At 49.0% G+C, this 15,473-nt stretch overlaps 1 protein-coding gene across 4 annotated transcripts in view; it reads right to left on the reverse strand.

Moving 5' to 3' along the window:
• Positions 1-268: 268 nt before the first annotated feature.
• Positions 269-15,473, reverse strand: part of XPC (XPC complex subunit, DNA damage recognition and repair factor) — a 33,340-nt gene continuing 18,135 nt past the window's right edge. For 2 of the 4 annotated variants that reach the window (XM_002813127.6, XM_054551261.2), the window contains exons 8-16: positions 14,723-14,812; positions 12,997-13,878; positions 11,371-11,531; positions 7,436-7,517; positions 3,937-4,071; positions 3,685-3,854; positions 3,033-3,126; positions 2,411-2,500; positions 269-1,279 (exon numbers count right to left, since the gene is read on the reverse strand). In XM_002813127.6, coding sequence (XP_002813173.3) covers positions 1,061-1,279; positions 2,411-2,500; positions 3,033-3,126; positions 3,685-3,854; positions 3,937-4,071; positions 7,436-7,517; positions 11,371-11,531; positions 12,997-13,878; positions 14,723-14,812 — 1,923 coding nt within the window. In that variant the 3' untranslated portion in view covers positions 269-1,060. Of the gene's footprint in view, positions 1,280-2,410; positions 2,501-2,685; positions 2,958-3,032; positions 3,127-3,684; positions 3,855-3,936; positions 4,072-7,435; positions 7,518-11,370; positions 11,532-12,996; positions 13,879-14,722; positions 14,813-15,473 lie in introns of those variants that run through there. The other 2 variants (XM_063721685.1, XM_063721684.1) reach the window with 1 other exon arrangement.

The raw sequence follows: 15,473 nt of genomic DNA on the forward strand, positions 1-15,473 counted from the left end.
CATATGAATAAATTGCTCTGTCACCTGGGTGTTCTTGCCGATGTAAATCTGAAAGAAGCTGGGCACAGGCAGTGGTGTGTGGGTGCCTACAGTCCTGAGGAGCTGGGACTGTTTTCCCGAACAATGCCTTTCCACCATACACGGTGGCTGTGAGGGCCAGCTGAGGCAAAGCCCTCAGGAAGACCACTCAAGCCCAGGAGTCCAGCCTGCGCAAGACAGACCCCTTGTTAAAAAAAAAAAAATCTGAAAGAAAATATAGAGCCAAATCTTTAGATAAATGCTTTATTTTTTTCTCAAAATGTTATAAAAGTTATTTCTCCTTAGTACAGAGAGCTTTATACATTTTATCTAGTAATGAATAGAATCTAGTTTAACATTGATCTATTTTACTAATATTTCCTTAATTTTCAATTCGTATTTTTCCTTTTCTTTCCTGATTTTAGCTCTTTTTTTAGGCTTCTGCCACCACAAAATGTTACTTGGAAAACTAGATCCCAGCAGATGACCTGTACTTCTCTGTTCTCTCCCCTACTGCAAAGAGGCAGCGAGGGCAGCATTAGTAAGCCTGACTCAGGGGAAGTAAGTAGCCTGCAGAGAAAGGGTCCTAGGTCCGCAACCGAGGCGAGTGAACTTGTCGGACAGATGAAGACTCTAACTGGAAGAAACGATCAGCGCATTCATGGATGCACCACCATCCAGAAATCTCCCAGTGGCTTCCATACAAAAACTGATGTTTCTAAAGATGGAAAGAACAGGTCTAGGAGGCAGGAGAGTATCTCCTGGCAGTGTTCTGTAGCTCAAAGAGTGAGTGGGCTTTGGTAGCAAAAAGCTTTGAAGGCTTCACCCTGGGTGAATCTGACAAGGGCTGGGGCCAGACGGGACCTGCAGCACCTCCTCAGCTTGGCCTCGTCTCCCCTGACCCCACCTCAGTACATGCTGCCTCAGTTTGCCTTCTCAGCAGAGAAGCCCCCACTACCGGGGGCTGGGCATGCCCGGGCGGGTGTGGGGCCTGTAGCGGGGCAGCAGCAAGTGGTGGGTGCCCCTCTAATGGGCGCTCAGCTCACAGCTTCTCAAATGGGAACAGGTGGGAAGCTGCTGCCTTCTTTTCCCTTTTGGTCTTCTTGGGCCCACCCTTCAGCTTCTGCTTTTCTTCATCTTCTCGGTTTTGAGGCCAGGAGGCAGCCAGTATCCTGGCCGCTTCTGCTTGAGAGCTGGTCCCCTCCTCTTCATCAGAAGAGAGTCCACCTCCTGCATCTGTGTGGGGAGCTGCTGCCTCACTCTGGACAGGTGGCAGTGGTGGGAGGACATAGGCGAGGGTCAGTAATCAGATACCAGGAAGCCCCATGAAGAGGCAGCAAGTTCCCAGCCTGCCCTAAGTTCTGTAACTCTGGGAGGACAAGGGCATGGGACAGGGTGGGGAGAGAGCCCAGACCCTTCTTACTGAGCCTTCCCAGCCTGGGGTGCATCCAAGCAGACACTGGAGCACCTGCTATGAGCTGAGTGCTGGGGAACACAAGGATGATGGCCGGGCAGGAAGCTGCCCTCTAGGAGCACACTGCCTCATCTGGGGATGCCTGTGATTCGTGCCTTGCATTTGCTACCTCATTTCTGGACAAAAGCACATGATGTCTTGAACGGGCAAGATGCACAGTTCAGCCCTCGGAGCCCTAGGATCTGAGGCGGCACTCCCTGCCAGCTGGGATGGCTGGGGAGGGTTTGGATGGAGAAGGCGGCAAGGAGCTGGTCAGAACATAAAGCCAGATGAAGGGCTTTTCTCCACCAGAGGGACTGGAATGAGGAGCGTGACAAAAAATTGTTGAAAGGCAAACAGGCAGCACAGAGGGTTGGAGAGAGGGAACAAAACATGCCAGAGCAGTTTCTGCTTTGTCTGACACAGCACTGACTACACCATGAAACTGGGCCTAGGGTCCGTCTGCCCCAGGGAGGGGCCCCCTTGAAGGCTGCATGTCAAATTCACACCTGTGTCCAAGCCTGGCCTGGCACATGGCAGGTGCTGTGAGAGAGGTACTGAGCGGGCCACTGCAGGCCTGCAGGATGGTCACAGGCACTAGGAACACTGGAAGGTGGAAGGGTGCACCAAATGCAGGACATTTGGCCCTCCCTATGTGTTCAGCGCCAAATCAGACCCATGGCATCGCTCATGCAGACAGTAGAAACGGGGACACTGGGACAGGGCTTAGGCAGAAGAGCCAGCTGAGGCCTCACTCCAGGGACACCTCTCCCAACAAGGTAAAAACAAGTAGCCTTAGAGACAGACGACTGTGAGGTGTCCTAACACAAAGCTATCCCTGACTTGATGCTGGGGCAGAATCTGGATCAGGCCTTTCTGAGCTGCATCTCCAAGAAACTGACCCTGGGCTTGTCTTCTCTGCAAAGAACCTGCACTGACCTTGGGCCCGTAGCGACGCTTCAGCCTCTCCCTGATGAGCAGACCTTTGGCCAGCAGCTTCCAGTTCCCTAGAGCCCGCTTCTCCCTTTTCTGCAGGCAAAAATGAAGTGGGAGAAAAGTGTTAAGCACTGACATTTTCAGGAAAAATATTAAGATGGAAACTGTGAACATAAAGACAGATATATACACCACTTTAAGATACAGCCTCTCCTTCACACCAAGTCTTACTTCCAAAAAATTCATCTGATTTACAAAGTGATATACTATACCTGAAAGCCACAAAAACAGACAACTTTTTAATCGTTACTGACTCCAAAATCTTTAGTGGGTGAGGTCTTCCAGAATCTGGACACAGGCGATTCAAGACAGAGGCAGGTGTGGGCAGCAGGGGCAGTAGACCCCAGAGCCCGGACCCAGGCTCCTCAGGGACAGTAACAGTGAGTCTGCAGGGTGGGCAGGAGCCTGCTGCATTCAGTGCTCGCTCCCTCGGGTGCCTGCCATGATGTCAGAGAGGGCTGGGAAGAGCCTGGGAGCACACAGACGCGGCCTGGGAAGGGAAGAGGCCACCCGCTGAGTGCTGCTTCCCGCTTCTGCTGTCCCTCCGTCCTGCCTATGCGCTTACCTCCTTCTCCTTCTTTTCGATGATGGCCTGCTCATTTTCCCAGGCAGTCAGGAGCACGTCTTTGAATTCCTCGCAGACGATGTATCCATCAGTCCTGTGGGGACACAACGTGATGTCAACCCTCAAGCCTGCTGCCTGCTCTGCCTCTCCTCCCTCCCGTTTGCGGAAGACAGTGGGCCACATCTGAGCACCAGGGGTCCTGAAGGATGTCCCGGGTCAGCCAGTGTCCCACACCCTCTGTGCAGAAGGGAGGCCTGTGGAAACTGGCACTGCCTCTTCCTCCCCAGATTCTGCTTAAGAAAGCTGGGGTGAAAGCCCCTATCCAGCCTCGCCCATCACAGAACAGAGCTCACTAACCAGGCAGCTGCCCAGGAAGGATGCTGACTGTTGTTTGCTCACTAGCCTGTGAGTCCCTGAACCTGGGAAGAATATTTTAATCCAGCATTAGGATGTCAGTTTCACTGGCTCTGTTCCCTCTGGAGGGAAGCCAGATTTGGTAAAGCACTGACTTTGCAAATCCAGTGTAACATCCTGAAAATTGGAGCCACCAGGCCTCAACTCCCAGCAGCCCCATGCCAGCTTTCCATCCCCATCCCTGGAGCCACCCCTCCCCATCCCTCTGTTTAGCCTCCATCGAAGGCCCCTTACGCACACAGGATGGGAGTAGCCGCCATGGAAATCAAAGCCAGTGATGGCCTGGACACAGTCGATGTCCAGCTTGCGGGCCACGCGGTGTAGATTGGGCAGGTTCAGCTGGACACAGCCAATAGGCATCATGCTGGGCAGGAAAAGGTACACATTCCCAAACTCGTTCCGGGGCACCTGTGGCGGGTGAGCACATCAGGATTTGGCCAGCAGGGGAACAAGGCAGCCTGGTCCTGAGCCCTTCTGATGCTGCCCTTACCTTCCCGTCCACGGCCACGGGGGGCTGATACTCCTCTGTCTGCCAGTAGCCAAACAAGCCCAGGTCATTTTCTTCCCGCAGCTGGGGCTCAGCAAGTCGGGCTTTCCGAGCACGGTTGGAAAAGCCTTTCACCATCTGCACCAGAGGACACGGCCACAGTTTACAACAAAGGCATCCAGTTCCTCAGCACTGGGCCAGGCACCATGCTCAGTGCTGCATGCCTCATACCTGGTGAACCCTCACAACACGCCTACCACCTGGGGTGCTTTTTCTCCCTTTTTTTTTGAGACAGAGTCTCTCTGTCGCCCAGGCTGGAGTACAGTGGTGCAATCTTGGCTCGCTGCAACCTCTGCCTCCTGGGTTCAAGCAATTCTCCTGCCTCAGCCTCCCGAGTAGCTGGGACTACAGGTGCCCGCTGCCACGCCTGGCTAATTTTTGTATTTTTAGTAGAGACGGGGGTTTCACCATGTTGGCCAGGATGGTCTCGAACTGCCGACCTCAGGTGATCCACCTGCCTCAACCTCCCAAAGGGCTGGGATTACAGGCGTGAGCCACCGTGCCCGGCTGCTCCCCTTTTCTTACTGCAAGCACTAGCTAACATTTATGGAGTGTTCTCTGTCCCAGACACTATTCTCAGTGGTTGTTTTCTTTTTTTCCCCTGAGACGGAGTGTTGCCCAGGCTGGAGTGCCCTGGTGTGATCTCAGCTCACTGCAACCTCCACCTCTTGGATTCAAGTGATTCTCGTGTTTGTCTCCTGAGTAGATGGGACTACAGGCACCCACCACCACGCCCAGCTAATTTTTATATTTTTGGTAGAGATGGGGTGTCACCATATTGGCCTGGCTGGTCTCAACTTCTGACCTCAAATGATCCACCTGCCTTGGCCTCCCAAAGTGCTGGAATTACAGGCATGAGCCACTGCGCCCAGCCTGTCTTCAGTGCTTTATATGTTATTAACTTATTTAATTTTTTCAACAAACCCACAAGGTAGGTCTTATTATTGTCTCCATTTTACAGATGAACAACACAGATGGGTTAAATGATTTGCCTAAAGTCACACAGCTCATAAGGGCCAGAGCCTGCACTTTCATCCACTAGCCTATATTCTGTGCTGTCATCACTGATAGCAGTGACTGAGACTGAGAGAAAAAGTCACTTAAGAGCCGATGGCTGGTAAGTGACAAGAACCAGGATTTACAATTCAGGTAACTGTCCATCAGTAGAGCCTGTGTCTCAACATGTAACCTATGTCTACTCACACGCCCTGGAAAGCACTGGCAGTTCAGGACCCCCAGCGTGCTCCCCAACAGCGTGCAGTGGACAAGGCCAAGATCTTCCCTGGGGAGTAAAGTGGTGACAGGGGCACAGGACCGGCAAGGACAGTCACGTAACTCTTAGAGGAGCCAGGCATGGGCGTGCGGCTGAGGGCTGGCCCCTGGGCCTCAGCATACAGACTTCCTCTAGTGCAGGGGCCCACAAGCTTGTTCTGTAAAGGGTCAAGCATGGCCTCCATCACATATTGTTTATTCTTCTCATTCTTATAACCCTTTAAAAATGTGAAAAACCATTCCCCAGGTTGGGGGTGGCCTGCGAGCTCTCATGTCCGTTCCTGCCACGGTCTCTGGGCGCACCCTCTCTGTCACTGCTTCAGGGACTGAGGGACTCTGAGTTTTGACAACCATCCCTTTCTGAGAAGCTATTCACCCAGCACTGTTCAGTAAACTTCCACTGGGATCTCTTGGAGACCAGGCCATGACCCAGTCATGAAGGAGGGATGCAGCGGGGACAGTCTTTGCTCTTAGGAGCTCAGGCTCCTGCGGGGAAAGAGACACAGCTACAACTCAGTGTCAAGAGTACAGGGTGGAATGGGAGCTCAGCCCTGAGGACAGTGGAGGCAAGAAAGGCTGCTCAGAACAAGTCCCACCTGAGCAGAGGCTTAAAGGGGCAAGGGGTTGCCCAAGAGAACAGGGCTGGATCCCACAGGGCACAGAGGTGAGAGAACACTGGGACCTGGGGCCTCTGAAGTCCTCTGGAATGCAGAGGCAGTGAGCACCAGAACATCACTGTACACCATGGGAAGGGTGCGGGACTCGGACTAAAAGGCGCTGGCCAGGGTTGGGCAAGGATGGCCAAGATGCACAGAAAGAGCCTAGTGACTGACGGGGGAATGGATTCAGGCTGGGAAGGAGGCTGTGGCTGTTACCCAAGCAAAAGATACTGAGGCAGGAGCTGGGGTGATGGGGATCAGAACAAGGGGTAAATTTGAGAGATTTGAGATTATTCCAGAACTGTGTGCTACCATGACAGCCACCAGTCACATGTGGCCACTGCACACCTGAAATGTGGCTGGTCTGAACTGAGGTACAGAAAGTCAAATACACAGAGGATTACAGACTTAGGAACAAAATGGATTTAAATATCTCATTAACACTTTAAAGTATTTCTCACTGCTGAAATAGTATTTTAGATATATCTGGATATATTTTAATGTTAAAATTCCACCTGTTTTTGGTTTTTAATGTAGCTACTAAAAAATTTAAATGTGTGGCTCATGTTACATTTCAACTGGACACTGCTATGCTGGTTCCAGCATGAAAGACAGGTGAGATGGTGCAGAGAAAATCCTCAGCAACCCTGCAGGCCCAGGCAGGGGGCATCACCCACTCCAGCCTGCTGCTGGCAGTGACTGCGACCAGTGCCTGCAGCCTTTCCCACTAAGCGGAGGCCCCTCCACTCCCCACTCCTTCCCGGAGTCTTGCAACCCCCAAGGACTCCTGGGGTCTGACGGGAAGTAAATGGTCTCTGTGATTGGCCACTGTACACTTCTGGTCGTACGGAACTGTGTGTCCTGTGAATAGTCTCTGTGCGGCCTCGCTCGGTTCGTGTTCCTCAAGAGCAACCAGCCTAACAGTGCCGCAGCACAGTGTGAAAGGAGCACTGGCTTTAAGGCAGAGCCTGGGATTCTCACCTGGGCTCTGCTCTGCCATTTTACTAACTGTGGGGACTTGGACAAGTCACTTGCCCTGAGCTTCAGTTTTCTCATCTGTAAAATGGGCATCATAATGCCAATTCCTATGGCTTTTGAGGCAACAGAGATCACACACATGCAAAATGCTCAGTGAACTGCCAAACAGAAGGGCAATCTGACTGGAGAACGTGCTGCTATAAAGCAGGGCTTTGACCTCCCAGGACCACCCAGTAACTCAATTCCAACCTGTAGAACCTTTGAACTCACAACAGGAGTCTGAGGCCTACTTTTTGGCCTAGATTTCTTTTGTGTTTTGGAAGATCCATTTCTTACAAATGTCTTAATAATAAGACAATTTAAATATTTCTCTCCTCCTTGAATCCTGCTTAAGCCAGGAAAGTGAGACATTTCTAATCAGGATCCTGGGCAGGACTGGGAGGCTCCTCATCATCACTTCTCTGCCCCCAGCTCTCCCACTCAGCTACAGTCCTGCGTCACCACTCCCTGCAGGGACCCCCAGCTCCACTTACCTTGTAGGGTACTTCTCCAAGCCTCACCACTCTTGCTTTCTTCAGCCATGTGTCCCTGGAATGCAGAGTGTGCACACAATCCCTGCGGAACCAACACAGGATACAAAGGCAAACTCAGTCCACAGCCCCGCTGCGGGAATGCAGGACAGTGGAGAGTGCGGCCCTGCAGGCTCCCTCCTCAGGTTCTGCCACCCTGGAGCAGGCCGGGCTCCTAGGGGGCCCAGAGAAGCTGTGCTAGGCAAACAGCCGTGAACGTGGACTGCCTGTCTTTTGGGGGATGTGTCCACTTACAAACCCTAATCTGCATGGAGTTACTCTGCAGCCTTCATGCCTTGCCTCCACCACTTCTCCCCTTCATAGGTTTTCTTCTCCTCTGCTATCCAGAGCCTGTGAGAGCTCCAGCTGTAGACTATCAGGTTGGGGTAAAGGCCGCTGTGCACAGGCACACTCACATTTACTACCACCACCAAGCGAGCACCTGCTGAGGCTCTGATCTGCTGTTAACACCATGTCGGGGAGGGAAGTGTCCAGAAGAGGGGGCAGTGAACCCAAAGGAAGGCTGCAGAGAAGCCAACTATAATAAACTAATAAGCTATCACAGAATCAAGACACATGCACATGGAACAGTCAAATGATTCCTGCAGGCAAAGTTCCTCTGGCTTCACTCTTCCTCCAGAGCTAAGAGCTCACCAAAGCCATGCAAATCTACTTTCCAATGAGGCTCAACCCCTCCCTTGCCAAGCCATTTTTAATAAGGCACGCCCATCTCGTTAGTTTGCACCCCTTCACTCTGTCCAGGGAGCAGCTTCAATGAGCAAGGGCAACCCATTTCCTCCTAGTGCAGGTTCAGGCCCCTACCCAGGAATCTGAGGAATCTGAGGCTGAATTTCAGCACAGCACAATGATGGAGGTTGAACCTTGCCTGCGCCACTTCCTGGCTGGGCCACCTGGACAAGTCACTTTACCTTCCTGAGCCTCAGTACAGACAGTCCCCAAAGTCCAATGGTTTGATTCAAGATTTTTCAACTTTATGATGATGCAAAAGCAATATGCACTTGGGAGAAACTGTACCTCAAGTACCCATACAACCATTCTCTTTTTCATTTTCAGTATTCAGTAAACTACATGAGATATTCAACACTTCATTATAGGCTTTGTGTTAGACAACTTTACCCAACTGTAGGCTAATGTGTTCTCAGCACGTTTAAGGGAGGCTCAGCTAAGCTATGACCCATGCTACATACAACGGGAGTGAACCTTGAAGACTTTATGCTAAGTGAAATAAGCCAGTCACAAAATGACCATAAATACCGTATGATTCCACCTACATGAGGTCCGGTTAGGTTCGGCAGGTTAGGTATATTAAATGCATTCTCAACTTAGGATATCCTGTTTTCAACTTCCAATGGGTTTATGGGGATCCAACCTCATCCTAAGTCAAGGAGCATCTGTGTCCTCACCTATCAACTAGGGACAGTGAGCTCGTCCTTTCTACCGCACATGGTTGCTGGGAGGACCAGACATTTCCTGTGTGCCAGAGCAGTGCTTCTGCCAGTAGCACCAACCTGCCAGAGCTCAAAGCTCCACTCATGTTCCCACTGGGGGCGGAACATCTTTGACTGCCCAGAGGAGTGACTATGTCATGGTCATGGTCTTCAGACAGGAGCGGGTAAAAAAGGGGTCTTAGGGGTTGACAGGCAGCATCTGGACATCTTCCTAAGGAAAACAGCAGGGAAATGGACACAGTCCTCTCAGAATAAATGTGAACTTCTAACCATTTCACACCAGTTAAAATGGCTATTACCAAAACACAGAAAGTAACAAGTGTCAGTGAGGATGTGGAGAAAGTGGAGACCTTGTGGACTGTTGGTGAAAATGTAAAATGGGTGCAGCTGCGGTGGAAATGGTAAGGTGGTTCCTAAAAAAATGATGGGAATTACCATCTGGCCTAGTAATTGTACTGGGTATATGCAAAAAAACAAACAAAAAACTGAAAGCAGAATCTTGAAGAGCTATCTGCACACCCATGTTCACAGCAGCATAATTCACAACAGCCAAAAGGTGGAGACAAGCCAAGTGCCCACTGATGGATGAAGGCACAAGCAAAATGTGGTCCACCCACACAACGGAGGATCAGCCTAAAAAGGAAGGAAATTCTGACCCATGCTACAATATGGATGAACCCTGAGGCCATTAGGCTAAGTGAAATAAGCCAGTCACAATGTGACTATAAATACCGCATGATTCCACCTACATGGGTCCCTATAGCAGGCACACTCAGAGACAGAAAGGAGAATGGTGGGTGCAGGGCTGGAGAAGGGGAATAGGGAGTTTTTGATGGGGACGGAGTTTTGGTTTGGGAAGAGGAAAAGAAATCCGGAGCTGGATGGTGGTGATGGCTGGATGACAGTGTGAATGTGCTTAATGCTGTAGGCTGTACACTTAAAAAGTGGTTGAGATGGTAAATTTTATGTTACATATATTTTACCACAATAAAAAATAAATCAATAAATATGCACCTCTAATGCTTCCTTCTATCACTGACATGGTGCCTCTGGACGACGCCGGCATTCTCTTCCCAACAGGCTTTCTCCCGACTACCCGTACATACCCGTAAGAGGAAGCCTCTATCAGGGCAGCCCAGGCCCCCTGCTGCCTTTGACTGCTGGGTGCTAAAGTCCCAGAACAGCAAAGCCCTGCCCCTGCCCAGGGTGTCATGCCCCCCGACATGAAACAGAAAGCTCCAAGACAGGGCAGAGCCCTGAAGAGAGGGTCCAGTATGACACCCATGGGGGGCTGACAAGCAGGAAGTCATCCCCAGTGGGAGGACTCAAATCGCCCACTCTCATGTGAGTTTCCCTATGCTTCCTTTTTCTCTTTTCTGTACCTTCCTGTTTTCTCATTTATTAAGAACATCTCCTATTTCTTGGTCTTGTACATCCCAGGTCTTTTAAAATCACTTATTTTACTTGCTTTTTATTCCCATTTCTCAAAATTCCTGTTTCTATTTTTTTCTTACCTCAAAATTGTATTAACATTTTTCAATTTTAATTTTATATATATTTTATTCGTTTTTTGCTCTTATTCCACTCTTTTTTTAGCTATTTCTTTTTACTGTGGTATAAAACACAGTCACATAAAATACACCATTTTAAACATTTTTTTTTTTTTTTTGATACGGAGTCTCATTCTGTCACCCAGGCTGGAGTGCAGTGGCATGATCTCGGCTCACTGCAAGCTCCGTCTCCCGGGTTCACGCCATTCTCCTGCCTCAGCCTCTCCGAGTAGCTGGGACTACAGGTGCCCGCCACCATGCTCGGCTAATTTTTTGTATTTTTAGTAGAGACGGGGTTTCACTGTGTTAGCCAGGACGGTCTCGATCTCTTGACCTCGTGATCCGCCCGCCTCGGCCTCCCAAAGTGCTGGGATTACAAGCGTGAGCCACTGCGCCCGGCTCATTTTAACCATTTTTAAGTGTGCAGTTCAGTGGCATTAGGTCCATTCACAACATTGTATAACCATTATCACCATCCATTTCCAGAACTTTTTCATCCCAAACAGGGCTCTGTACCCATGAAAAATCCACTCACTTTTAACTTTCATAATCAAATCCTTTATTCCTTCCTTTTGTATGTTTTTGACTTATAGTTGTGGGGTGTGTTTTATACTGCCCTATCTTAAATTTTATTTTCCTTACTTTGTATTTTCTTTTCCCTTGTAACTGTTTTTTCCCCTGCCATTCTTTTAATCCCTGTTTTAATTTTCAAATTTTCTTCTCTCCTACACATCACACACACACAGCACACGCACACTGGCTCAGCCTGAGAATGCTGTCCAGTCAGATGAGCTCCCATCAGCACCCCTTGCCTAGGAAAAAGGCTGCTAATCCCACGCCATCAGGAAGCCCCTGAGGCCAACCAGGCTGCCTCACGCACCTGGAGTAGACCGCTTCTCCACGACAATACCCAAGGATGGCAGCTGTCTCAGGATAGATGGCCTCATATTTCAGGAGATGCCGCTTCAGGGCATACAGAGGGTGGTTCTTATATAAGCCAATGGCAGTGGGCAAAGGCTGGTCCATGTGTTTTGCCTGAAACTGCAAAGGCCAGACAGACAAGGTTGAGCATGTTATTTAGAAGAGGAAATGAGGTTTGAGGGAGATGATCCTTAGACTAACTTGTTCTGACAACAGATGGTGAAGCCAAGGTTTCATGAACACTAATGGTTTTGTAACACCGCATCTGCAGCTCCGGCCAGTAAGTCGGTTACAGATCAATCAAAAGCTATAAAGAATCAAATAAATCTGTGGCTTGTGGCAACTTCAGAAAGTTGTCTAACCTATTTGAACGCTTAGACACCTAACCCAGCCCCAGCAGATCAGTGCCTGCTCTGTTAAAGGTCTGCAAGGAAGAAAAACACACAGTGCTCTTCAGTGAGAAGGTCTTATTTCAAAGGGACAATCCTCTTCTAGAGCGTGACCTTACCTGCCTGCTCTCACAGGAAATTGAGAGCAGCAGTTCTCACCCTGCGACTTTTCTCTTCGTCCACTATGACAGTGTTCTCTCTGCCCTTCTCTAAGATTGCTCTTTTCTCAATAGGCAATTCACTGCTGTAAGTCACCCTGTTCACCAGGCTCTCTAAGGCTTGCCCTTGGCATGTCTTCAAAAACTCCAACAGACTAGTAAGGACTGGCAATGTGGAGTTGCTGAGAGTAGGAGAGGACGCTGCACGTTCAGCTTCCACTGAGTTTTAGGTAGGTTAGTTACGATACCATCTGCATAATTTCCACTGAACTTGTCATTACTAAGTAAAATGAACCAAAAACACCCCTGGAGCAAACACTCAATATGGGATGCATTGCACTCCTATAGGAAATGATTAATAAATCTGCAATTTACCTATCCTGAGTGATTGGAAATAAACCTGTGACATAAATGTGGGCATGTTCCTGTGTAGAAATGGCAAGTTCCACTCAACACCACCACTGCCGTACACACAGGCGGCTCGGGCACTCTTCCTGGTGTCAGTGCTGGTTCTAGGATCAAGTGACATAGCTGTTACGTCCTGGAAGTCTCTGCCTCCCGGTCTGCCTTCTCAATAGACTGAAGATACTGTCTCATTCCGAGACCCCTCTTTCCCAGGAGGTGAGTGTTCTATGTATGAGGGGTGTCTGCACATTCATCTTTACATTCACGCCTGATGGGGGATGGGGGAGAATATATCCATGGGTTAGTCCTTCTTTCACTCAGTCTGAGTTATATTACTTGCATAAATTATTTTAAAGCTCCAAATTTATAACTGGGCAATAACTAAAAGTATACAGGCTCCAAAGCCACACAGACCTGGGCTCAAACACCGCGGCAGTTCATCCTTCAACTCCACAACTTTTTACACTAAAATTAAGGCAGCAACTAACCCAACTTTATATGGCTGTGACAATTAAATGAGACAACCCATTAAAAACACCCAACATAGTGCTGGGCATATATAAGGTGCTCAAAAGCAGGAATAATTTTAATAACCTGACTGGGTCTTGGAGCCCCTGGCAGCCAAGGCCTTACCTCCAAGTCTTCTTTCTTCTCCCTGTCCATAAATGGGCTCTGGTATGGTCTCAAGGTCTCGGCCCACCACTCAGCATCAACCCGGCACTTGCGGGTCACTGTCATCCAGGCTGGGTCGTACCTCTGTGTGACATCTCGGACCCAGCCATCACTGTCAATGCCCACCACATAGGTCACGGGCTTGGTGGCATACTTGTAACAGGTCAGAGGCTGGCCCACCACACCGTGCACACAGTCTACACATATCCACTTTTCCTCCTGCTCACAGAACACCTCTAGCCACTGGTCTACACCAGCTATGCTTCTTTTTTCCGCCTTCTCACCATCGCTGGACATTTTCTTGCCTCTTTTACTGCTTGAAGAGCTTGAGGATGCCGCTGGCAAGCTTGGGTCCTTATGATGGCTCCCACGTTGGGTCCTGGAGGCACTCTTGGACCCAGCCTTTGTCCTCTGAGGAGCGGGGGCCTTCCTCTGCTTTGGAGGGCCAGGTTCGGAATCCTCATCAGAGGGATCAGAGGCTTCTCCACTGGAGAGCTCAAAATCAGAGCCACTGCCAGCCTCATCACTCCCACTCTCCTCCTTATAAGACACCCTGGAGGCCACCCGCCGCTCCCGGCCATGCGGACGTCGCTGGGTTGCCTTCTCCTGCTTGTCTCCTGGGCCCTCATCTTCCTCACTGGAGGAGGGCTTGCTTCGTTTCTTTCTGCCTCCCTTGTTCCTCTTCCCTTTGGCACTTGGCTTGCAGGTGCCCTTAGCAAAGGTCTCCTCTTGTTTGGTTCCTTTGCTGGTCTTTGGTTTGGTGTGGTTTTCTAGAACTTGGCTGGAAGTTTCTGAGGAGGCTCCCGGATCCGCAGTCAATCTCTCCTTGGAAGGTTTCTTTCCCTTCAACAGAATAAGAAATTTTGCTTTTTTTTTTTTCCCTCTTTTGCTAATGATATGATAGAAATCCTGTACATAGGGTTAAGTCACCAGCTAGAGAACCAATACATCAAGATGTCCCCAGCTCAGAGAGTGATCAACCAGCTATCCTTCAGGGTTGTATGCATGTATTGGCTAAAATCTGTAGCATCTTAGGTAAGGCCACAGTATAATTCTTTTCACCTTAACTGTAAAGAGAAAAGAACACGGGATTTGGACAGCCAAACATGGGTTTGAATTCCAGTTCTAACTCTTATTGGTTATGTAAATTAGGTAAATTACTTAACCTCCGAGTTTCAGTTTCCTCAGCAGTACTACTACCCACCTTGGACATACGCATTTTGCAAACAAATACTTATGGACTTAATACAGTTGTAGTTTTAAGAATACAGATATTATGAAAATCAGCTCCTAGACAACCAGGCTTCAGACAATGCCAATATCCCAATGAGTACAGCACTTAGCTTCTTGAAGCTAACCCAGACCACCTCAAAACCCACAATGCTTCACTCATCAGCACTCCACGGAGCAAGCAAGGACAGGCACCATTCCACCCAATTTACAGAACAGAAACAAAAGCAGCACTGGGCCGAGGCCTCTCACAGGCCACTCTGCACACATGAAGTTCAGGCTGCTAGATACCCACTCATGTGCCCAAGTCTTCCCTAACACAGCGTATGTGCAAGGCTCGAAAGAACCCACACTCCGTGAATACCAGCTCTTAAAAAATATAATAATGATCAATTTTTTTAAGTGTGACACTTTCCTGTCAATTGCTCCTCTTCTCTGGCAGCCCTGAGCACCTCACCTTTGCTGTTGCTGACTTCAGAGGAATTGGGTGTAGAGACAATACCAGCCGGGTCAAGAGCTGCAGAGCCCGGAGAATCAGTAAGAATATCTATGATGAAAAGGAAGAACACAGTTATCCTAAGAAAGTAATTAAAGATGTAATGAGTTCAGTGTTGTTTGTTATGGTGCTTGTTCAAGACAGGGAAAAGCTGGAAACAGCCAGACTGTCTAACAGTAGGCGACGGAAACTCCAGACACTGTTAAAAATGATGATGCAGAAGTTTATCTTCGTAGAAGAACAGGAACATGCTCATCATATATTAAAGGAAAATAGAAGTTTTCCTTTAAAAAGTACGATGTGATTACATTTTTATAAGAAAAATATGTATACATAAATTTAGACATACATGTATATTTGAAAAAGCATCCATATATTGGGTTATGGGTGTTTACAGGATTTTTTTCTCTGCTTACCTATCTTCTGATTGTTCTGTAATCAATATGTGTTGCGTTTGTGACTAAAATAATAAAATGAAATACCACTTTGGGAAGAAGAAGTAGAAAGTATCATTATCGTCAGATCACCTAAGTCTGTTCCCTGTTTTCCATTTTTCCCCACATTGAATCTTTAACTGAGTCTGCAGCTCTGAATGCTGTTAACTTGGAAGTCTGGGAGCCCCTCAGGGGACTTGACCTCCAACGGCAACAGTGATAATGTACTCAGGCAAGGCCTTCCTACACTGGTCTCCAGGTCCCAGCATCTCTCCTTG

This window comes from Pongo abelii, chromosome 2, assembly GCF_028885655.2.
Source record: "Pongo abelii isolate AG06213 chromosome 2, NHGRI_mPonAbe1-v2.0_pri, whole genome shotgun sequence".
Classification (NCBI taxonomy): domain Eukaryota; kingdom Metazoa; phylum Chordata; class Mammalia; order Primates; family Hominidae; genus Pongo; species Pongo abelii.